The sequence below is a fragment of the Lissotriton vulgaris genome, chromosome 1_1 (assembly GCF_964263255.1).
Source record: "Lissotriton vulgaris chromosome 1_1, aLisVul1.2, whole genome shotgun sequence".
Taxonomy (NCBI): Eukaryota; Metazoa; Chordata; class Amphibia; order Caudata; family Salamandridae; genus Lissotriton; species Lissotriton vulgaris.
In genome coordinates, this window is record NC_141685.1 from 1076796949 (window position 1) to 1076821355 (window position 24407).

The following is a 24407-nucleotide window of genomic DNA, read 5'->3' on the forward strand; positions in this document are numbered from 1 at the left end:
CTCCCCCCCTCTACCATCCGCCCAAGGGTCCCACGGTGTTGTGTATCAGGGTGCACTATATGGCCTGTCAGTTATAAAGTCTGCATTCCTCCCAATTGTGTCTGAGTGCCGTTCCCGTGTGTGCTAAGGGATTCTTCCTCGTCCGTGAGCATAGTGTCCCTAAGGGCTTGTACCATCACCTCCCATGCCGTGGCTGTCTCTAATGCTCTGGGATCAGGGTTCCTGCGAGCTAGCTGGTATCTATGCGTGCTGTCGCAAGCCGCCCACTTCAGGAACTCATTATACCACTTCCTGTACGTCGGGCAGATTTCGCCTTCCACTGTCTAGTTATCTCCCTTTTGGCTACCATCAACCCCATATCCACGAATTTGCTAGAAAGTTTGTTTTTGGGCGTATGGGGGAACCAGTGCAGTAGGCAGACCGCCGAGTCAAAATCAATGACCCTTTCCGTCACTTCGCTCAGGGTTTCTCCTATGGCCCGCCAGTACTCCCGTAGGGCCTGACAAGACCACAGCATGTGCTCCAGTTCCGCCCCGTCCATCTTACAATGCGGGCACTCCGATACTGCCACCCCAAAGTATGTCTTGATTCTCCTGGGGTCATATAGGCCCTGTGCAGTATATAATAATGGATGAGTTGAAATCTCGCGTTCCTTGTGCTGTTACATGCACGACGCGCCAGCTGGGCCCAGGTCGTGTCGGGAATGTCTTTCCCCAAATCCATTTCCCACTTAGCTTTAAGCGTCGTGAGGGGCGCCAGGTTTTCACGGAGCATTCTCGAGTATAGACAGGTCACGGCCTTGATCGTCCCCGCCGCCATCATGGTATACTGACAGACCATAGATGTCTCGGGTTCTGCCAGCCCTCCCCCCCATTACGCCTGCATTGCTCTAACCACCGCCGAGTGCAAAAGAAACCCTCCGCGCGGTAGGTCAAAGCGGTCTAGGAGGTCCTGGTACGGCAGGAGCATCCCGTTCTCATAGAGATCCCCCTCCACCTGCAGACCTGCCTCCTCCCATCGCTGCAGACTGGACCAATCGCCCCCATGGGGTAGCGCCGTCAGCATGCCCAGGGGAATTTCCGGGGCGTATGGGTGTCTAATACCCGCCCGTCGCTGAGAGCGATTCCAGGAAAGTTGGAATGTTCACTGCTCCATCATTAAGTCTCGGGCGGCGATTTTCTGCTGGAGGGTTATGTAAGCCAAGACATGTCTCGGCGTGCCTCTGGCCGCCTCATGGTCAGGTCCCCTGTACACTCTCGCCACCTCTTGAGTGAATATCTGTAGTTGGGCGGCCAGATAGTATACTTCAAAGTCCGTCACCGCCAGCCCACCCTCGTCTTTAGGACGGGTCAGCATCGCCAGAGCTACCCTGCATCTGCCCGCCCCCCACAAAAATGAAGTCAGCTGGGACTTAAGTTGGCGGAAGAAAGAGCTGGGGATCCAAATCGGGAGTGTCCGGAAGTAATATAACAATCTCGGTAGAGCCACCATCTTCAACAGGGATATGCGGCCGGCAACGGATAACGGTAGCGTTGCCCAAAAGGCCATGCTGCCCCTCAGGGCTCGCATACAGCGCCCCACATTGCCTTCGAACAGGTCGTCTGCGGTATGATATATGTAGACCCCTAAATATTTAATGCAGGTCGGTTCCCAGTTCAACGCAGGGCGGTGGTCAGGTCGAGCGACATCCTTCTGTAGTGGAAATACACTCGTCTTCGCCCAATTGACTTTCAGGCCAGAGACTACCCCAAACCGCTCCAGCAACCCTTCTGCCCTCTCTAGCGCTGTTGAGTCGTTTTCCAGGAATAGGAGCAAGTCGTCAGCATACAGTGAAATTAACTGCTGGCCGTCTCTACTCTCTATACCCTCGAAGTGTCTGCCCGTTCGGGCCTCAGCAGCCAATGGTTCAATCGCCAGTGCGAACAGCAAAGGGGATAAGGAGCAGCCCTGACGAGTGCCCCTCTCCACCGGGTATTGCTGTGAAACTAGAGGCCCTATCCGTACTCTTGCCACCGCCTCCGAGTATAGCACCTTTGTCCACTTAATGTAGCCTTCTCCAAGACCAAAGCGGGCCATAACCTTATATAGGTAGTCCCACTCCAGACTGTCGAAGGCCTTTTCAATGTCCACTGATAGAACCAGGGGGCTCCGAGCCATTGTCTTCGCACTCTCCATCAGCCGTATGAGCCTCCTAATGTTAATGGTCGTATTCCGAGCTGGGATGAAACCGTTTTGATCCACGTGAACTAATCCGGGCATATGCTGCAGGAGTCTAGCCGCCAAAATGGAGGTCAGGATTTTATAGTCTGCAGTGAGCATAGATAGCGGCCTGTAAGATGAAGGAACGCCGCTGTCTCTACCCGGTTTCAGGAGCGGTATCACCAGCGCCTCCCGCATTGATTGTGGTAGGCGGCCCACCGTCATAGCTTCCTTGTATATTACCTGGAGCCTCGGCGCTAGGATGTCTACATATTTACTATGGAATTCGATGGGCAGGCCGTCTAGTCCTGGCGTTTTGTTGCGAGCCATTCGTTTGATCGCCCCCCTGATCTCTCCCAGTGTGATGTCGCCCCCCAGATCTTTCGCCTATTCCTCCTCCAGCTGAGGTAGCTGAAGGCCAGACAGGAAAGCCTCAATCACGCTCTCACGGTCCCCCTGCCCGCTTCTGTATAGGACTGTGTAGTATTTTTGAAAACCTTCCAAAATCTCCTGAGTGTAACAGGTGTGGCCCTCCCCATCTTCCAGTGATAGAATAGGGGAGCAGCGCTTCGTGGGGTCCGCCAGCCAGGCTAAAAGCGTACTAGCTTTGTCTCCCTCTACATGGGCTCTAAGCATATATGCACGGTGGTCGAAAGCACGTAGGCGTTCAACCTCCGCCGCCACTGCCTCCCTAGCCGCGCATACCTCTTCCTGGAGCTCGGGGCGACCGGGACGCCTCGTCTCCGCCTCGCGCAACTTAGTCTGCTTTGGTCACATCATCCAGCAACACCCGTCTCGTACCCACATACTTAGTTATGCATTGGCCCCTTATCACTACTTTAAAAGCATCCCATTCCCTCGCTCTGGTGGATGTTGTCCCCTCATTATCCGCGAAATATTGGGTTATTCCGTCCTCTAGTGCCGCGTGGAAAAGCGGGTCCTCCAGTGTCTCTGGCCTCAATTTCCAAGTCGGCACCAGGGGTATTTCGGTCGTCCAGGCTAAATTAATAATAAGTGGGTTATGATCCGAGATTGTCCTCGAGAGGTACTCCGACCTGGTTGCGGACGGCAATACATCCTGCGAGCACAACATCGCATCGAGCCGGACATGCAGGTCGTGCAGGCTAGAGAAATATGAGTAGTCGAGGGTCGCCGGGTGGTGTGCTCTCCAGATATCTGTTAGCCCCCAGCTCTCTTGCCATTCCCGTCTGCCTTTCGTGAGTCTATGCACCGGGGAGTCCCTAAATGGCAGATGGGATCTTTCTAAGTCTGTGTCTGCTATGGAGTTGAAGTCGCCGCCCACCAACACGTGCCCGCTAGGAATTGTGCCAGTGTCCCCGACAATCCCGTTAGAAATACCATCAGGTCCGTATTTGGGGCGTATACGCTGCTTACAGTGATATCCCTACCCCTCAGCCTGCCTTCTACCACCACGTATCTCCCCTCAGGGTCCACTAGGTGTCGTGTCGGTTGAAAAGGTGTCCCCGCCCTAATCCAAATCAGTGTCCCCCTAGCATAGGCTGAGTTGGAAGTGTGAAAGACCCGCCCTCTCCATCTCTTCTGGAGAGCCGCCCCTTCCTGCTTTGTAAGATGCGTTTCCTGTAGGAGTGCAATATGGACTCCCCTCCTAATTAAGTAGGCGTGTACTTTATGCCTCCGTTGCATCGTATGAAGTCCCCACACATTCCAGGTCATGCACTTCAACAAACCTACATTAGCCATTGTCCCGGAAAGCGTTTCGGTGTAGCACATCACATTGCAGGCCCCCGCGGATGGTGTCCCCCCCCCCCCCTCCCTCAATAACATAAATCAGTACATCGCACAGTGTGCTCTGCGCTCTCCATTGCCAAACGTGGAAGTTACCCCCAACAAAGTCACCCCCCCAGAACAGGCCCCAATATTGAACTATTAGTTTCCATCCAAACTAAGCAACTTCCCCAAACTGTGTTGCTGTAACACGGTCGTAAATGTGGCTGCCTTAAGGGCCAATAGAGAGCGGCCTAGGCCAAAAGGGGGCCACGCGTGTACCCCCCCCCGCACTCCCGGTGAATCCCCATCATGTATACCAAGCATGCAACCCAAATTGCAAGCCCCGATCATCTCACTGTGCCATCAACGGGATCAACGCCAGCCGGGAGTTAAGTGTTCAGGATAGTTTCAGATGACTGTGGTGTCACCAGCGGGCCTTTAGCTCCATGGAACCCTGATACATCTGAGTCCGAGCCCGAGGCAGAGGCATGAGTCTCAGTGTCCGTGTTCTGTTTAGAGTGGGAGCCTCCAGATCTCGACAACGTTCCAGCCGCCTGAAGCGCCGCTTTCCTTTCAGCCTCCGTTTGTGTAGCCGTCGGTTTCTTAGCGCCTCGCCGCCCATTGCGCAGTCTCTGCGACTTTCGGAGGCCCGTTTTCGCCTTGTCGCGTTCTCGCTCCCTCTCCTCTTGTGCCTTGGCTCCATCAGTGCCCGCTTTATACGTGTCCCACCATTCCCACGCTTCCGCTGCCGTGGCAAAAAAGTGTGTCCTCTCCTCCACCACCACTCTAGGTTTCGCTGGGAAGAGCAGGGAGTATGATATTCCCTCCATCCGGAGTTCTTTTTTGAGCGATAGGAAGGAGGCCCGCAGCCGCTGCGTCTCGAAAGTGAAGTCGGGATACAGGGTCACTCTGTTGTTCGCCACCTGAAACGGGCCAGTGTCCCAAGCCCTCTGCAATAACAGGTCCCTATCCTTATAGTGCAGCAGTTTGGCGATAATCGGCCTTGGGGGTAAACCGGACTTCGGTGGTCCTGATGGAACTCGGTGAGCCCGCTCTATAGCAAAGAAGGATAGGCCCTCCGGCGCCACTACTGAGCCGAGCCAGGTCTCGAGGAATTCCACCATATCCTCCCCCTCCTCCTTCTCTGGAACCCCTAAGATACGGACGTTGCTGCGCCGACTTCTATTTTCCGCATCGTCCGCTCACCTCTCTAGGACTTGGATCCGATCAAGGGCATTCGTTAATTTGCTCTCAATAGTCTTGTGCGAGGGCACCAGGTCCTGCAGAGCAACTTCCACGTCCTTGACCCTATCCTTAAGTTTATCGTGGTTCGCTCGCAATAGGCCAAGTCCCGAGGCCACTTGTGCGATGTCTTGCCGCAACGTGTCCTGCGTGGAGGCTATAGCTTCCAGGATACGGGTTTGTAGCTGCTGTAGCTCCGAGGGCTCCTCCAGGTCGCCGTCCACCATGTTCGAGGCCGACGCTCCCTCGGCCTTCCCCTTCGGCTTCACCATATCGGGCCGTCGCCTCTCTCAGGGTCGTTAGTATCGCTTATTCGGCTCCTGGTGTCACCATTACAGTTCAGAGCTAGGCCGAAGGTCCACGTTGTCCTCGCTTCTCTCAATCCCAGGCCGCTCCCGAGCCAGTAACCAAGTCGCTGGGTCGTTCCAGGCCCGTGAGGCACTGTGGGCTCCACTGATCACATGGGCCAAAGACAGCAGCTAGATCGTTTTTCTAGGCAGCCCAGCGCCAGTATTTCGCTTCGTTGTCTCTAGCCTTCGCCGCCGGTGGATTACACTGCATCAGGCATCATCCTTCTACTGGGCTCCATTTACCAGCCTCCATCGCCATCTTGTCCATCTTTAGCTCTCGGTCTGGCGGGCGAGGTGTGCAGGTCCTCTGTCCAGCGCTCGCTCTGATCCACCCCCAGTTCACCAATAGTCACTCAGTGGTAATGTCGGATTATAGGGTCCGGATCCACCAGGAGGATCGGCTTCTCGTTCGGTCCGTACGTTTTCACACCTCGGCCGCCATTTTGATGATCGCCTTTGTCTCGCATCGATTAAAGACGATTCGCTGTTCTGGCATCACAAGTTCTCCAATCTGCTCCGCTGGTGGCTCTTTACTTGCCCTCCATCGTCCTTCAGCAGATCCCCCCCTTTTCTGGGGTTATCGCAGGGTTTTTAGCGACGGTTTTCAGGATGTTTGTGGGGATCGGGCGCGGAGCTCCGGGCTCACGCCGCCATTCCCTCCGGCGTCCAAGCCACGCCCCCCCCCCCCCCCGAAAAATAATTTCCTCATAACAACTTCTCTGCCTAGTTTATTAGAGCAATAACTATACATTAATAGCTGAAGCACCATTCAACAGAACTCAGAAAGTCTACAAAATGAATGAAATATGAGAAAATAAAAGAAAAAGAGGAACTGGCTCAGGAGTTTGCAAGGCCGGCACTTCCACTCTCCAGCCTGCCCCAAATGGGATCACTGCCTAGGATGTGGCTCAGAGAGGCAAGGAGGGAGTGATGAATGGCTAAGATCCAGGGGCCACAGAAATGCAGTTTGTTTCCAATTGCCGTCCTTGCAAGCTTTCAAGCTGTTTTTTCTTTAGGGATTTATTCAATCTTCCTCAGTGCATCATTACCGGATTCTCTTTGGACCGGTCACACACGCATATGTCAAGGTGTAGTTGTCCATTGAATGACCAGAGTCCCTTTTTTTCCTTCAGAGTTGTATTTTAAATAATTTTCTGGCAGGTGTCTGATACATCTTCAGTCTAATCTCCTTTATGACTAGCACTTTCTTTTTAAAGCATTTAGTAAGCCTGGTTTTTTTATGAAAACAACACATTAAACAAGCATCGGCATAGCCAATAGGTCTCGCTTTTGGGACCTTATAAGTGTTTAGCCATGCAACAGTTGATGTTGATGCACCAAGGATATTGTGCTGCATAGCTAAATACTTATAAGTTCCCAAAAGCGAGACATATTGGCTATGCCAATCCTTGTAATCTCTGGTGTTAGCAAGACTGTTAGATTTTTACTAAACAATATTTATTATAAACTTACACAGTGTCTCTTTCGACACCCCCCCCCCCCCCCCAATCTTCAATTCAAGGCACTTGTAGAGTGTGCAGCTGCCTCCAAAGAGGCGTCCTGGCATTAGCGATAAGCTCAGGAAAAGAAGAAAGCTTAAAAAAAGTGTCAAACCTATTAACCTACTAGGGATGAGTCAAAATTAGGGTTCTGACACTATGCCTGAAGCAGGATTCCGAGGGGCTACACCACAGACTGAGAGGCAGTGCATTCCATAGTTTGGAAGCCAGGTGAGTGAAATAACTCCCACCTCTTCTTACTTTGTGAATGCAAGGAACTTGAAACAGTTTAAGATTATTAGATCTTTCACTAGTCTGTTCAAATGTCTGACAATTTGCTTCTACCACCACAGCATACAGCATGGGTGTTGGGACAGGAATGTCCACTGCATGATGACCTATCATGTTCCCTTGCCCGACTGCCCAATTGTGTGTATCTGGTATCTTTGTTTTTTATTTCTGTCCATAGTCACCCAATATCGTATGTACACAGAGGCCTAGGCCTGTTCCTCCGCATGTGTGAGGGCCCGGACCTGTCTTGTGAACTGAAGAGCACCTCAGTGGTGCCCCATTATACAGGAAGTGGACAACTGTTCATACACTGACTTAATACAAAGTTCAGTGGTGATAGTGTACCATGTTTTGTGAATCCATAGTAGTGAACAGTCATAGTGTACTATGTTTTCTGACTCCATAGTAGTAAACATACCTTTTTATTTGTGTCACTGGAGTGGAGGCCTACTGGCTTGCTCATGTAAAGTTCCAGTTCTATGCACTAACCCAGATAATAGCACTAACATCTCAAGTGTATGTTGTTCATGTATGTAGCCTGCCTGGTACATGCACTATATGGATTATTGAACCAGAGTAATGGAGGACTGCTGGATCCATTTTGATGCCCTTGGCCCTTTTGCACACAATGAAGTTTAGGTTGCTTCCTTCAGACAGTGTAAGTGTATTGCTGACATTCCTAAAGCTGTAGGGAGGAGACATAGACACTGAAGTAGGGAGAGCTGAGACAAGGCTCCTTTAGAAATCTGATTAGACCTTCTGCTGAGAGAAATTGCTCATTAGTCTCCCTCCACCACTACCATTTGATAGATGGAGTAGATGAAGGGTGGGGCTGCGGTCTCAATTGTTCAAGGTGAAAGGAGGTTCTTAGGTGAGGCCAGCCTTTTGTCTTTTACCTGAGCACCTTTTAGTTTTGCCAATGACAGCCAGGTGTAGAAAGCTCACGCCTTTTTCGCGTCTCTGTTATGGATGTTCCAAGCAGGAGACTACTGCACAGTGAAGAGCTTCACTCTGCACAAAGTTGTGTCTGGCGAGCAGCCTGGAAGGGACTCTTAAAAGGAGAGCCACCCCAAACAGATTCTGAAAGTGGAGGCGTTGAATCCACATCTCCTGTCTGCATGTACTGCAGCACAGAGAAACCTACAGACCCACTTGTTTTTCCAGTTCCAAGTTCTCTATGTCCAAAGAAGGGAGAGCTCCACAGAGTACACAGAGGGCTGATGTGCAACCAGAGTTGGTGTCTGCCTGACAGACGGCTTCTGAGGTGAGGGCACATCACCCGAGTCTATCCCTTGCTGCAAAAGCTGATACCTATCCTGAAGTACCTAAAAACCAGCCAGCCTGCTGAGAGAGGGAAGTTACCTGCTAACCTTGTAGGAGGTATGAGTGTCCAGGAGGAACAAGATGCAGTCCCCATTGCGGTGTTTCTTCAGGAGTGAGGGTAGGACTAGAGAGATTGAGCTATTTTCTTAGGTCTGGGTGAGGTCCAAAGTTGGTTTAAAAAAAAAAATAAGCTAAAAGACACGGCCAGTGCTGACTGCGTCCTAGCATTTTTGTTTTTTTACTTTCAGCCATGCTGTTCTACAACATGGCTAAAAAAACACTTGACAAAGCGAATAGGTCTCGTGTAGGTAAGACCTATTAGCTTTGCCGATGCTTGTTTCAAATCTTCTTCTACAGAACATGCTAACTCTTCATGAATCATACTCTGTGTTTTGCATTACTTCCTTTGGAAGTCTCAGGTGAATATTGGGGCCCTGGTCAACTTTGAAGCTAATAAGGAAAACTAAAGCCCACTTGGTTCTTTTTGTGGCAGAGACACCTTTTTATAAAGCAGGTGTATATCTTCCCCTGCCTCCCATCTCCATTTACAAGTTGCAGTGCCTTTGCACTGCTTGTGGTGAATGACCATAGATCCGGAATATGTGCAGCTGCACAGGGCGCATGCTGACTGAAGCAGTTGTTCGGCAGGGCTTTCTTCCCTGCTGAGATGGCCGCCAGTAGCATTTTTTTGTTAACCTGAAGAGTTTTTTATACCCAATTTGCAGCATCGATACAGGGTGACTAATTTACCTGGCACCAGCATCTAGCATCCACCCAAAGATGAATGGTTTCACGATGCACCTTTACTCAAGGCTACGAAATATGGTGTCCATCTCAGGGAGGCAAAAGGGTTGGATCCTGTTGAGACCAAAAGTTCGGGCTCTCTTGAACCTCAGGATAGGATGCATTTCATGGTATCATTAGGCTTAATCTGGTAAACCTCAGAAGATTAGCTACTAGAAACCAGGGGGTGTCCTCCAACGAGGTACAGTCTTTTTAAGCACAGATCATTCCACGATCATGGACCAAATACAATAATAAATCATGTTTAGATTTAACTCCTTCTTGAGTGATTGTTAGTCAGTACGGTTAAACAAGCCCTACAGGTCGAATATAACCCTTTTGACTGCAGCACTTAAATGTTTGTCAGGGATTAAATTAGGTGAAACGTGACTATTATCAGTGATAGTTTCCCACTGGGCTAGGAATATGAAAATGGAAGTCTGCTGTTTCCAAAGAAAATTCGAGAAACATTGCTAGACGACACCCCAGGCCAAATAGTAGTCTTCATTTGTTGTACGTTGAAAGAAATAGATTTCAGGGAGATCATTTTGATCCAGGTATTAACAATGATCGCTATTAACATAAGTGGAAGATTGCCATGAGGAAATACATCAGGGTGAACTAAAGTGTCTGGTTACAAATCCCTTAAGGAATGGTCAAATATTGTGATGGAAAGAAAGGGAGTCTCGTGTGCCTCGTCTTCCCTTTAAAGCCTGGTATAGGACATGTTGTTAATCCAATCAGTCGTGTTTACATCTAGCATAAAATGTTATGTGCATTTATATGGATTATTCCCAAGACTTTTCGGATCCCATAGCGCTTTATGAATCTGGGTGCAAATTTAGGGTTTGGAGATTCTCTGTCAGAAGTTGTGGTGTGGCGATTAGGTAGTATTATGTTTTTGATGGGGATAGCTTGCAGACATTGCAACAAAGTATATGGGAAAGCCAGATGTATGACTCGATTAGAGAAAAGAAATGGGGAAGGAAAATAAATGATTTTCTATTATAGCAGAATCAGATAATGCTACAGTACGTGTTTGTGCAACTGGAACAAAATACTTTATGAAGAGAAGAATTATTTTCAATCTTCTTTTCGGATGAAAATCAAGTGAATTGAATTTGTGTTTTTGAGGAACACATATTGGTGATATATTTATATTTTGTAACCATCGTTACACATGAGTATCTAAAAATACAACTTATTTTTAATTTGGATGAAAATTGAGAGATGCAGATGGTAAGACATAGGGTTACTATGCCAACCGAGAGGCCCTGGCTCAGCCTCAGTGTACCTAGGACTGGATGTATGGACAGCTTTTAACCAGCAGTATACTTCACTGAGTGCAGTATCTGTAGCCACTGCAAAAGGCGGTGAAGGCATTTAGGGGGATATGCACAAGAAAGTGGCGGAGCGCGGCGTTAGCCTCCTTGGCATAATGCCGCGCTCCACCACTTCTGAAACGCAAGGCTGCACCTTATTTACAAGAATGTGGTACAACCTTGTGTTTCTCCCTGAGATGGCGCTAAGGTTAGCAACTTGGCGCCAATGCAGGAACCTTTGCACCATAGTGCAAGGGTGTATGCATGCAGGGGATGATTGTTTATGTGTAGGAACGTGTCCGTTCCTGCACATAAACAAACCTAAAATGCCATTCTGTCACTTTCATGTGTGCTACTTCATGCAGCACACATGACAGTGACAACATTTAATTTTTTTAAATGTTTGTTTATGTACAGGAAGGGACATCTTCCTGTACATAAACAAACCATGGCATTTTGCTTTTTCCATGTGTTCAGCACAAGGCAGCACACATGGAAAAAGCAAAAACGAGGAGAAATAATGCATTTATTCTCGTTTCACCAACTTAAGACCAAGATTTACCTGGTCTTAATTTTGGAGCTGCCTCCTATGTATGCCACCCTTGTACATAGGAGGGACACGTCAAAATGAATGGGTGTTGCAGTGGAACGCCCACTACCCCCCTTTCACGCTAAACATAGCGTGAAAGGGGGCCTTATGTGGAGGGTAGCATTAAGCCACATTAAGTGGCTTAACGCTGACTTGTACATAAGGCGCAACCCTATCGCTACCACAACGATGGTAAAAGTGATGCTGTGGTGGCGATAGGGGCTTGTACATATGCTCCTTAGAACCTTAAAAGTGGCGTAGATTTTTGCACCAAAGTAGATGTACCCAACAGGGGAACATTCCCTTTGTGGGGAAACCTCCAACAGAAAACGCTAACAGCCATGTCAGGTGTTGGAATTACTGGTTCTAAGCATGGGTGCAAAAGTGTACCTCCAAACTGGAGGTATGCTGTCAGTGCCCACATCTGCAGTCTTCCTAATATTCGAGGGTGTTTACCATCATTCAAGTAATATTATACCACCACCTCTCTTTCTGTAGTTCTTTTTTCACTAAGCTAACTCTACCGAATGATGGTGGAGCAGCCACTTTAATTCAGGCCTTTTACCACTTCTGGAGGAGTTTATTTTACCTAATAGCAAAGCCAGAGGGGTCTCCACAAACGGGACAATCAACTAACTCTGAATAGGGCAGATATACTATTAGAATTCAAACCATTAATATTTCATGCCAGAGGCTGAGTTACACCCTTCGTGCACATCAAGACCCTAACCACCTGGACCAGGTCCTGCACAAGCAGGAGCCAATGTGTACAGAGGTACTGTATGTTAAGGCAACTACACAGTGGCTCCAGGCTACGGCTCACACAGATGAGGAACTTTATACCAATAAATATGTACTATCACACGCTATTCCATGAATAAAGTTAGGCAACTTCCTTACCAGGCATCCTACCAATAAAACCAAAATGGGCAGCCCGCATTTAGTCTTGTGAAAGTGCCTTCAAGCACTTGAAAGATGCGCTAGATGCATCTCTGTACTGAAAAACCTCGATCCAGCAAGTCCAAAAGTTATACAATTAGTTACTCCTAATCAAGCATCAGCAGTTTACATGAAGCAGACAGTGAGAGATCGGGTAGGGGGCCACTTACTTTCCTTAAGATGCCATCTTTTTCAGAGGACCCAGGAGTATGTGACTACCAAAAAGGAATACCTTGTTCCTGGCTGTGGGCCCCTTGGAGGTTGTAGGTCCAGTTCTATGGAGCACGGTCTACAGTCCTGTTGGACAACAACCAACTGAGTTGGCTGCCATCCATGGATAGGGCCAACCCAAAGGGGCTCCCTTTGGCATTTAACTGCACTCCGCAGATACTGATATGTTGTACATTGTGGATGCCAATGTGTTTTCCAGGGCTGGGTAGGAGGATAAAGTATGGTATCTGTAGTGGCGATCTTTGGGTTACTTATCCCCTATCTTGTCGCCAGTTGTAGCGTCCTCTCCAGCCCAGGTACTCTCCAATGACTATGTCATACACAAAGCTTAGTATAACACGTCTTTATTCTTTTGCGTGTAACTGCAAACTCAACATTCTAAACCTGGATTAAATTAAGTATGCTCTAATGCTTATGTCATAGTTATACGGAGTCCATCAGGAGCCGCAGAGGTTCCTTCATTACATACTCACTCGGCACTACATCTCCCCCTTTTGTTAAATTTTTTTTTTTACAAATACATAATTAGAGCTCCTTAATAAGTCTTCGTGGTGCGTGTATCACACATCCCAACCATGTATGCAGAAACTGGGGACTGGCAATGGAAATATTCATGACTGGTGTTGGTGATGGAGAGACAGCAGCAGTCAGGGGGTCTTCACGTGTCATTTCAGACCCACTCTCTGCAATGACATCAGTGCCTGACGAGCAAAGAGCCATACATCTGAAATGCGAGGAACTTGTGCAATGGACTTCCCAGGACGCTGGGCAGTCTTCTTGTGTCCTTTGTTAGTCACAACATAAAATGGTTCAGCATTGAAAGGAGCATCAGACGTTTGTTTTCTAAGCTGACAAACAAGAACTCTATCTCCTTTCGTAAAGTTGACATCTTGTGCATGTCGATGTTTGTCTGTGTAGGCTTTAATTTTCCTCTTACAACCCACATCTTTCATGTATGTTTCTTCCTTGGCATTTGATTTTCTGTTGGCCCATTGAGGTAACTTGGTCGTCATAGCTCTCCTGAATATCAAGGTTGTAGGGCTTTCATCGGTGGTCGAGTGAGGGGTTGCGCGGAAAGCTCGAAGAGTGAAATTAAGAACAGCTTTAAGGTTAAGCTTTTCTAGTACAGCACTCTAGACAGATTTCTTTAGAGTACTTATGAAATATTTGACAAAGCCTTTGGCCTGTGGCCACAGAGGAGTGCTCTTCTTTGAATTCCTGACTGAGAAAGGTGGGCTGTTGTCAGACTTTAAAATCGCAGAAACACCCCAGGTTGCGATGATGCTGTCTAATCTCTCAATGACATGTTCTTGAGTGATAGATGAGAGATCTTCGACCGATGGAAATTAAGAATGTTCATGAACAATCACCATCAGGTGATGTCCGTTGTCAAGAGGACCGAAGAAGTCCACTACAATTCTTTCTCATGCATGCCTTGGTAACTCAGAAATGCTTAGTGGTTGTTGAGTGGTGTTTGACTTCATGCAGTTGCATAGATGACAGGCCTTTAATTCCTTTTCCACCCTCTCGTCGAGATATGGAAACCAGAATCGGTCTTGGAGAGCTTGGTTGGTGGTAACAATTCCACGGTTTCCTTCATGGGCCACTTCAATTATCTGTTGTCGCAGACTCTCTGGAATGACAATTCTCGACCCTCATATAATAATACCTTCCTGAGTAACGGACAGTTCATCTTTGACGTTCTTAATATTTTCGATACTTACTGTCGCTGGTAAGAGGTCGAGGGTGCTGGTACCAAGACTGACGTGTAACAATGTTTCAGCTTGTCACTATCTTGACTTGTGGCAGTGACAATGTATTTGTTCTATCAAAAAAACAGCTGGAGTGCTTGATTTCACTATGAAATTTATGTAGGCATCACCATCTTAAAATGTGTGCCAGGGCATTGTAGAGGCACTTGTGCACTGGCAGCCATGAGAACTCACTCCAGGCTAAGAGTTTCTCTCAACATCCGTCTTAACGAATCTGACAAGCATCTGTCAATCACTCTGAGGGCTATAGCTTCCTCATTGTTAAATTCATTGAACCTACAGTGTTTGATGCACATATCCAGTCTCTCAACAAATTTGCCGATGGTCTCACCAGCTTTCTGTCTTTCTCGACTGAAGATGTATCTTTCATAATCTACATTTAGCATTGGATTGAACTTGAGATTCAAGGCTGATTTGACTGTATGAAATGTTGTCAGCTCTCAGCCTTTCTTTATGACTTCTTTCACGCCTTCACCAGCAAGACTCTTAAGGTAATTGATAATTTTTTTGTTGTCTACTTCTTCAGTCACATCAATGAAATCATCAAATGTCTCTATTCAGGCAGTCCATCTGTCGCCAATATTCAACTTTTTGGCAGTATCAAATGGTGGTGGTGATTTCAAGAAGGCTGCTGCATTGTAACCATTTACAAGATAAGCTAACATTGAGGGTGGAGTTCCTTCTGCTGTCTGCTAGGACCTGCTTCAGCCAGACCATCTCTACGGCCTGGTGGAACCTTGACCTCCCCATTGGTCTCCATGGGAGCCCTTTGCTTTCAGGAGACCTCTGGAGTAGTTCTGAGCCGCCACCCAACAGCTTTAATGGCGTGCCGCTTTGGGTATGGACAGCTCCGCAAGCACAATCCTGAGTGCTTTCTCTGGGGTTGTTTCCCCCAGCGCAGTGGCTCTCGTCACTCGAGACTAGTAAGCAGGTGACCGGTTCTGTATCATTTTGCCTTTAAGCATCTTTGTGTTCTCTGACATCTGGTTATCTCCACCTATACCATTATCACTCCGTATAAATGTTTTGCTATGAACTGCGTAGTATTGCAGTACCTCTTTGTGTGGCCTACTCAGCAGGTTCTTGGCCACTGATGTGCAGACTTTTCAGTGATGTTTTCATAAGCGTTAAATGCTTTTCACAAACTGGGGCTGCACTTTGACTCCACATATGCAAAAAAATGCTGAATCCACACTTCGACAGAGGCACATGTGGCACGCACAAGCAGTTTGCTGGATCAGAGCAAACTCCCTGGGAGAGCACTGTCAATTTTTCGAGTTACTTCTCTCCTATCTCATTGCCAGTTGTTGTGTCCTCCCCAGTCCAGATACTCACCAAAGACAACACCACACACGTAGCTTAGTATAACACATCTTTATTCTTCTGTGTGTAACCGCAAGCTCAACATTGTAAACTTGCATTCAATTCACTACTCTCTAATGCTTATGTCACAGTTCTACAGAATCCATCAGGAGCCACAAAGGTTCCATCATTACATCCTCATACAACAATACAGTAGTAGCCTAGGCTCTTCTGACATTTGGGTGTGCTAGATGTTAGCAGAGAGCACCTGGAAGTAATGGTCCTGTTTTCAATCTCACTCCCATCTTAATAGGGGACACAGGTGACAACAAGTCTGTAAGCCTGCCCTACTTGAGCAGCTGCACACCGGATGCGTCTGTGTTGCTTGCCCTTTCTCCCACGAAATAGTGTCAGTTTCCTAATTTGTGAATAAAGTAGTTTGCGGTAGTAAACCCAGGAAACCTATTGGGAATCAGATTCAGCACGGTGAGTTACCTGGATCTCCAGAGAACTAGGCAATGAAGAACACTGCTGATACTGCTGTATTTTCTATTACATGCTTGGCTCAACACCAAACTGCCCTTCCCCTGCAACCTTTATCAAAGTAACTAAACATCCTGTTGTGTTTGTAACTGCGTAGACTAGATTGTCATATCAGTGCTTTGCTTTTTGTGATTCAGTTGACCTTAATCAATGTATTTTGAAAGTTTTTAACAGTGCATAAGTCGGGGGTGCACGCAGGTACACTGTGTTTACCCACTTTTTTTCACAGGGTAGACGCCGTCCACCCTGCCGAGAAGTTGGGCCCAACTGAAATATGCTGAACTTATCCCAGTGTAATTTTCAGACACTGGGACACGTTCAGCAGCGCCTGTATGTTGTCTGCTTACCATTCCCAGCAGCAACATTCATTCAGTGAGAGGGGTTTGTTATTTTCACCTCTAGCTGGGCCAAAGATAAAGTCCGAAGTTGAGGGGCCATCAGGCCTCCTTTTGTTCCTGTATCCTGACTGGGCGTGGTCTGGTGCCTTAAAGTGAGATTTCGTATGCAACAGAGTGGAAAGAAAGGCACACAGCTTGTTATCACTGCACATGTACTTAAGAGAGCCATGCTTTTTACTGTGTTCAGTCCCTGTATATAAGACATATGCATGCACTGTAACAATGTCATGTGTGTTGATCTGTCCCAGTATTTACACAAAAATACTATTTAAATACCACTATTTTATTTCTTTTTTAGTGCAACTCATCCCAACACAGGTGTTAGAGCGCTTTCAATGACATTTAAACATTATACGTTGACAATAAATCCTGTGTGTAAATCAATATACAAGATGCGTTGTATAAGACAGCGAGGGTTACAAGGTGTAGGAGTCACATGTCCTTCATAGTTCCCTGTGTTATAATAGAAGGATTTCAATTTATGACCTGCAAGTAACAAAACGCTCTGTTAAAAGCAGTAACCCGCTTACCTAGCTACATAAAATAAAAATCTGTCATCTGCATGTTACATGATGTGTTTAGCCCGCGACACATTAACCCTCTATGCTACTTTGATTCAAAACTGGGACTAGACAAAGCACAAATCTCTCCAGCAAATGCATTAACATCCAGAGTTTATTTCACCATTATTATTATTCTCTGGGCACACAAAGATCTCTACAGAAGGTGCCTTAACCCCGTAAGATATTTTAAAATGCAAACTTTGCAACCAAGTAAGTAGAACGTATCTACTGCCATGTTTCTCTTTGTTGTCAAGTACTTTGTGGCATAGTTTTAAAAAAATGTATCAGTTGATGCCCAGATTTTGCGTCGGGATTGCACCACTTTATTGGCACAACCCGACACAAAGTCTTATTTGTTAAATCTCGTAATACACTTAAATGTACTCATGATAGACCAGCTAAATATATGTGTGAGATCTTAAAATCTGACGTCACTACTTGTGTGGTCACTACCTGTGATGCCACGTGCGATGTCACACGCTGTGACGTAATGCGCTATGAAGTTACCTGCATACTGCCTACCTTGGTTAGTCCCAACAACAGTGCTTAATTTGAGCTGGTGGTTTCTGGTGCGCGGCAGTTAATTGTCAACACCGGTGCTTGTAACAGTCTACCACAAGGGTGGTGCTGTCTGGCTAATTTAGAGATAACAACAGTTAGTCTTTTTGTAATGCATATTGCATGATTAACTATTACCTGCCGCCCAAGCCATTCTTATAACTTTAGGGGCCTGAAACAGTCCGAATTGTCACACTTGTAGGAGTGTGATGTTAGTAGCTGTGTTGTTACAATCATTGGCAGCATGGCAGGGGCAATATGTGGTGCAAGCTGCAGTGGCCTTCTGAAGAAAGTCATGGCACTTATTATTTTATTTACTTTTTTACAAATGAAGCACTGACCCCCACTTCTTTTTTTTTTTTTTTTGTATTTGTGCCCTCCTGGTTTTAAAGATATGCATTAATTGTTTATTGCCAAGTAGCACGGAGTACTGCCGAGGGCGAGTAGCTTTCGCTTTCGATCTGTGCAAGTGATGGAAGGAGGGTGTGGTTGTTTGAAGTCCCAGCGCTTTAAAGCAGCTCGAGTGGGATCTGATTTGTGAATCTTTCCTATTCGTAGCGTGGCGAGGGCTGGTGAGCTTGGCGCCTTTCATCCACCCAACAATGTCATGCCAGTCTCTCCCCTGTTCTTGCTCGCCAGATGACTGCCACTCACTCACCCCTGCTCTCTCCCCCCAGGAATCTCCGGCAAGAGCCAGATCCTCTTCGCCCTGGTCTTCTCTACCCGATACCTGGATCTGTTCAGCACCTTTATTTCCGTGTACAACACCAGCATGAAGGTATGTACCGCCTACGGCTGAAGTGGGCACAGCGTGGCACCTGAGAAACTGACACAGCTGCGCCAACAAAACCGAGGCCCGCTGCTGCCTCTACAAAAACAGGGCAAGCCCTGCCCTCGCAAAGCCGTCTTAGAGCACTGCACCCGCGGAATTGGGGAATCCCTGTCACTGACAGGGCTCAAGGATAAATAAAGCGTTTGGTAAAATGAATGGCCTCTATCGCTATGGTCTTGCAGCATGTATGTTAGTTGCCCGTGGTTTGCATAATACTGCCATCTAGTGGTTGAATCTGCAATAACTTCCAAAAGCATGAAAAAAAATAGTGTGCACCGAATTCCTTCACTTTTTACAAATCCCCACATTTCTCTACCAGAGTAATTGACTTTTAACACACTACAGTCACTCGCATTAAAGCACGCCCCAATATTGCTGCACTGGAAACACATATAGCGGCCAATACACCTCGGCGCAGCGCCAACAGCCGTGAAAGTGATGAGAATTCAAATTGAGCTCTTCCACAACACCTCAACCCTGGCATGCTGGCTGCAGCAGTCCTGGTTCTTAGAACCCACACTTGACGCTTTGGCATTGCCCCTCAAACCTCAGATGCTGGTAGCACAAATCCTGCTTTCCTAGCCTTTCCCCTCAGGTGCAGCTCTTCTGATGCACCCCAATCCTGACCAGCAGCACCCACTGCCAGGGCCAGTGAGGGACTGCACAAAGCTCTGCTGACGTCCTACAGTCATCCGGGCACTGCAACCGCACAAACTGCTGCATATGCACCTCGATCCCGACCTACAAAACCTCCTGATATTGAAACTCCCCGTAGGCTCTTACCAAGCACACCAACTCTGACCTGCAGCACCCACCGCTACATCCATGCTTAGTCTCAAACACAGCTCTACCGTGCCCTCCAGCACCTGCGACATGCCACCTTTAGCATGCAGGCACATCCCAGTCTGCTGTGGCCCCTGTTACTCTCGTACTGAGACCCAAGCACAGTTCTTTAAATATACTCTGTTCCAACACTGAGGCCCATGCGCCACCCTGTCAGGGCATCTGAGCCCTGACCTGCTGCTATTCCACACATGGCGTAAAAATGAGTGTTCTCTGCTTCTCCCCACAGATCGTCTTCCTTCTGTTCAGCTATTTCACCTTATACATGATCTACAGAAGGCTTCGGAAGACCTACGACAGCGAGAACGACACCTTCCGCATGGAGTTCCTGCTGGTCCCAGTTATTGGCCTCTCATTCCTGGAGAACTACGAGTTCGCCCCCTTGGAGGTACAGGCTCAGCCGTCTCAAAGGCACTATGTCACAGTGTTTATAAGTTGATAGATCTGTGAATTATGCTTTTAGTATGGAGCGCAACCTCACCCCATGGTCAATGCTTCTCCCTCTCCTCAGATCTTCTGGACCTTTTCCATATACCTCGAGTCTGTGGCCATCCTCCCTCAGCTGTTCATGATCAGCAAGACGGGTGAGGCAGAGGCCATCACTACCCACTACCTCTTCTTCCTGGGCCTCTATCGTGCACTCTACCTCGCCAACTGGATCTGGCGCTACCATACTGAGGGCTTCTACGACCAGATCGCGGTGGTGTCCGGGGTGGTGCAGACCATCTTCTACTGTGACTTTTTCTATCTCTATGTCACTAAAGGTAGGAGGACGGGGGTATGGGAAAATGAGATGGGGAACAGAGACTGGGTCGGGTGGTGGAACAGAAGTGGCGGTAGCAATGAAAGTTGACATAGAAAGGGAGGACAGGACCTAGCAAGTAAGTAGAGTACATAAAGCATCTTCTGAGGTAGGGAAAGAGAAATAAAGTTACTTGCCTGTAACCAGAGTTCTTCCAAAAACCCTTCCTGAATTCATAATCTGCAATTATACTCCACTGTTGTCAGAAATTACTCTACACCCATTGTGCTGTCAAGACTTCCACTCAGAGAAATGCACAATTTGGCCACAAAGTTATTCTTAATGTATTTATGTAGGTCCAATCTTGCCGGAGCTGCCAGCTCCTTCGTCCTTGTGGATTTGCTATCAACACGTTGAGAATGGGTGAAAGGCAGGACACGCAACCTACATGGTGATTCAGTTACTCCCAGTCCTTGGTCATTATAAGCGTCCTCTCACCAAAACAGTGGCCATTCGCCAATAAATACACACCAATTAGATTATTTGCTGAGGAAACCGGCGGGAGAGTGAATATGGGCAGGGTTAGCAGGCTTGTCCACTTAAATGCACAAAAATGTGCGAACGCTGAGCACAAGAAACTCTTCTATAACAATAGAAACATTTTCCTTTGCACTACTGCTTGTCATTTACCTATAAGTTGATACCTTTATGGTAACAGGCTCACACAAAGGTAACTTTATCCCTTGTCACCATCTATATATTTTATAAATTCACATGACCCTCACTCCCTTCCCTAAGAGGTGATAATAACTGGAATCTCAATGTGGTTTGTGTGTGGAATTAGATATTGTGCTGGGCCAGAAAAATACGGTGAAAATAAGCTCTAATTACCGAAGAACGTATCCCAAATGTAGGACTTGTATTTTACCTAAGTTTTGCCTGGGGTGATGATCAATAAGCATGTGTGTCTATGAAGGATCCCAGTTTGAAGAAACTGTGCTATTGGCATGTAACATTCCCAACTTCGCTGTGGCTCCTTCTCAGATTCACAAGCCTAAAAAAACACTAATTAGTCCACTAATTAACAAAAACGTATTGGTGAGAATGTTATGTACTACCCAAGACTCACCAAGAACATTTAAATATACGCAATAATGTTACAAAATATATCAATGCGGTTCACATAGCAGCCAAAAAGACTGACTTTACTGGAATGGTGCGCTACTGCTTTATTCTTAGTAGAATGGGACAGCGGTGACCCAGTAAAGCACATTTCAATTTTGGCAATAACGCATTCTAGAAGAAAAATCCACATGGAAATTGCCCACTTACAGAAACCTTGTCCTGTGATGCCTGCACCATAAAACACAAAGGGTTGCCTTAAACATCTGATGTCGACCAACCTGTATAAAGCGGTAGGGGTCCTGAATATTAACAGCATGCAAACTGTTAATATTGCTAAACCATAGAACATAGTTTTAAAGCGAAAGCTGTCGCGTCACGTAGTTCATTCATAATAAAAAAATAAAACAACCTTCTCTTTGTGATGGCTTCTGTATCGAAAAGTGTAAACTTAACCAACTACACACGTTCAGCCAATTTTAATTAGAAAGGTCACCACATGCCATCCAATTGGAGGAAGCGTCATTCAAACGCTTCTACTTCTGGATTCCGACAGGATAAAATTACGAATAATTTTCTTCATGGTTACTTTGGTAGTCTTAGCCCTAGCTCTTCCTCACTCACTACTGGCTGTCCCTATCATCAGAGACCAAACTTCTCTACGAAAGATGCAGCTTGGGTCTCCTAGACATGTGTTAATAATACCCTCAACTCGACCTCTATGTGCTGCTCCGATTTGGGATACCTCCTTTAAAAATAGTTACATATAGGTGGCTACCAAAAGAAAAATCAAGTATTATCTGTAATTTGTGTAATGGTGGGGAGCAGGATTTGGAACATTTGTTGTTCACTTGCTCAAATGCGACAGTGGTAAACGCAAGAAAAACGTTTTTACAACCAATTTATACAAAATTTAGAATTAACTCTGTACAGGAATTGATCATACTGTGTAAAGCTCCGCCAAATGAGTTTGTCTGCTACAATTTATACACATTTTTAAAACCTATTTTAACTTTGTAATAGAATGAAAACCTTTCTTTTTTAACAAAACTGTTTAACATTTTATATCATGTACTGAATATTTGTGGTTCTCAGTGGAGAACTACATCAAATAAATTAACTTGACCTCCATTGCTGAAGAGGAAGGAGAAGTGAGTAGAGATGAAGCAGAAGTAGGCAGAGTAGAAGGCTTCGTGCAACCCACCCGTTCCAAATTAGTTTGAACATTTGATACTCTACCTTTCAAACGTTTAGACGAGATCTCTCACTGATGTTGGCCATTTCATTAACAAAGAACGCCTGGCCCATCCGATTGGACGCTGTCCCTTTTGAGGAACTACCTTGGTCACTGATAGACTGTGGAGAAGAGTGGCTCAATGATTAGAGCGGCAGACCCTGATGCAGAGGTCTAGCCCGGGACCAGGGTTCAATTCCCCGCCTCGGCGGGTCTTGGGCTCAAAATTCCACGGACCTGATAAATCTCGCCTCGGTGCCTATTCCAATCATGGAGTCCCACTCTGCAACTCTGGGCAATAGCTTGCTTAATCTCCACAACGGGCCCCACAACGCTAAGGATGCCTGGCCTCCTCCTTGGGGGTGCCCAGGAGTGGACGCCTCACAGGGAAAGCCAGGATGGGTTCCACAGCGGTATTCGTACAAGCGCCTTGAGACCCTTGCGGGTGAGTAGTGCGCTATACAAGTATCAATTTACAATTTATAGACTTCATGGAAGATTTTGAACAGCTCTTTGTGCAGTTTTCTGCCTGAGCTGCACAGGGGCTTAGTATTGTGTTATTTTGATATTTGTTCTAAGAATTGAGTCAACTACTGGCTTGTACGAGTCAAGTTTAGATGAACGGAGAACCATTTTTGGGAGAGTCTAGCTTTGTCATGGGCTATTGATTCTCTGAGTGAAGCAAGATGGTAATATGTATCCTGCTGTGAATCATTATGAAAACACCAACCATGATAGATGGGAAAGGTGGCTTTTAGCAGTTCTAGCGCTTGGGCTTATTTAGCATCCTTGGAAGTCTTCTCCAGATGATTTTATGATTTCCTACAGAGTTAAAAGGGTCATCCTTGAATTCAAATGCGTAGGATGTAAGGGCATTGCAAGATCAAGTAAAGACTTGCAACAAAATATTTTGAGGAGAGAGGTGTGAACAAGCCAAGATCCAATCCTGTGCATGTCATTGTTATGTGAATGCACGGTCTCACAATTGTTGAAACCCAATGCTCTAAGATGATCTAAAAAAGATATCACATCTGAATCCTCACTTTCTCCACACACATGATAAAATTATTGGATTATGTGAAGATCTGTCATGGACTGGATGCTATGAATGTCTCTCAAGTTTCCTTCTTGATTGCCAAGAAAAGGGCTACTCCCACCACTTGCCACGGTATCACCCTGCCCTTAAAAGTACACATGAAAGGTTTCTAGAGTCTCCATAAGGGGGTTCTAGTTATGAGTTAAAAACCAAAAAGGGCATAAAAGCCTCCTTATAAATCGTCTTGTTCTTGATAGAAAATGATGATTAAACTGAATTAGACCAGGAAAGCCTCTATGGCATCACAACACAGAAAAGAGCAGAGCAAGGACTTCAGAAAAAAGCAAAAGGGAAACTGACAGCAAAGGAGCAAAAATATTGGGCAAAAATAGTAGCAAGTGGGCTATGAACGTGATGGAAAAAAACAAGTATCTAAAATGTTGGATGCATACATCACTCATTGATGCCTCCTTATATAGGCCTCCAAGAGGAAATGACTTGACAGGAAAAGACTTCACTGACTTGTAAATTGAGAAATGTCTCTACAGTTCCAGAAATGCAGTTCCAAGGATACTTCCCCCAACTTTGGACCAGTCTGGCGGGAGAATGGTGATGCAGGAACAGCCCTGCTACTGGCTTTTCTGTGTCTTTCTGTTCCTGGGCTAGTGAAGGGTCCGCCTCAATGCAGAGCCAAAACACTGTACTAGTTACACATTTTAAAGACCATTACTTTTCTTTCCCCAACTGCCAGGCATGACCATTCATGAGGTTTGCACCATTTTTAGTTACCTAGGGCTTCTCCAGTCCTGGAGGATGGACAGCATACTGCTCGCTTGATCACTTTATGTCTGGGTCATGCTGCTCTAGCTGAGACCACTCTAAGCTGGCTCAGGAGGAAATAAGAATGGCTCCAGACAGGAAACCATGCCCAAAAGAAATGTAGAT

At 46.6% G+C, this 24407-nt stretch overlaps 1 protein-coding gene across 1 annotated transcript in view; it reads left to right on the forward strand.

The window, feature by feature from the left end:
* The window catches only part of KDELR3 (KDEL endoplasmic reticulum protein retention receptor 3), a 49859-nt gene that overhangs the window by 7919 nt on the left and 17533 nt on the right, over positions 1-24407 (forward strand). The window contains exons 2-4 of the mRNA XM_086963325.1: positions 18331-18431; positions 19558-19716; positions 19840-20092. Coding sequence (XP_086819451.1) covers positions 18331-18431; positions 19558-19716; positions 19840-20092 — 513 coding nt within the window. The remainder of the gene's footprint in view (positions 1-18330; positions 18432-19557; positions 19717-19839; positions 20093-24407) is intronic.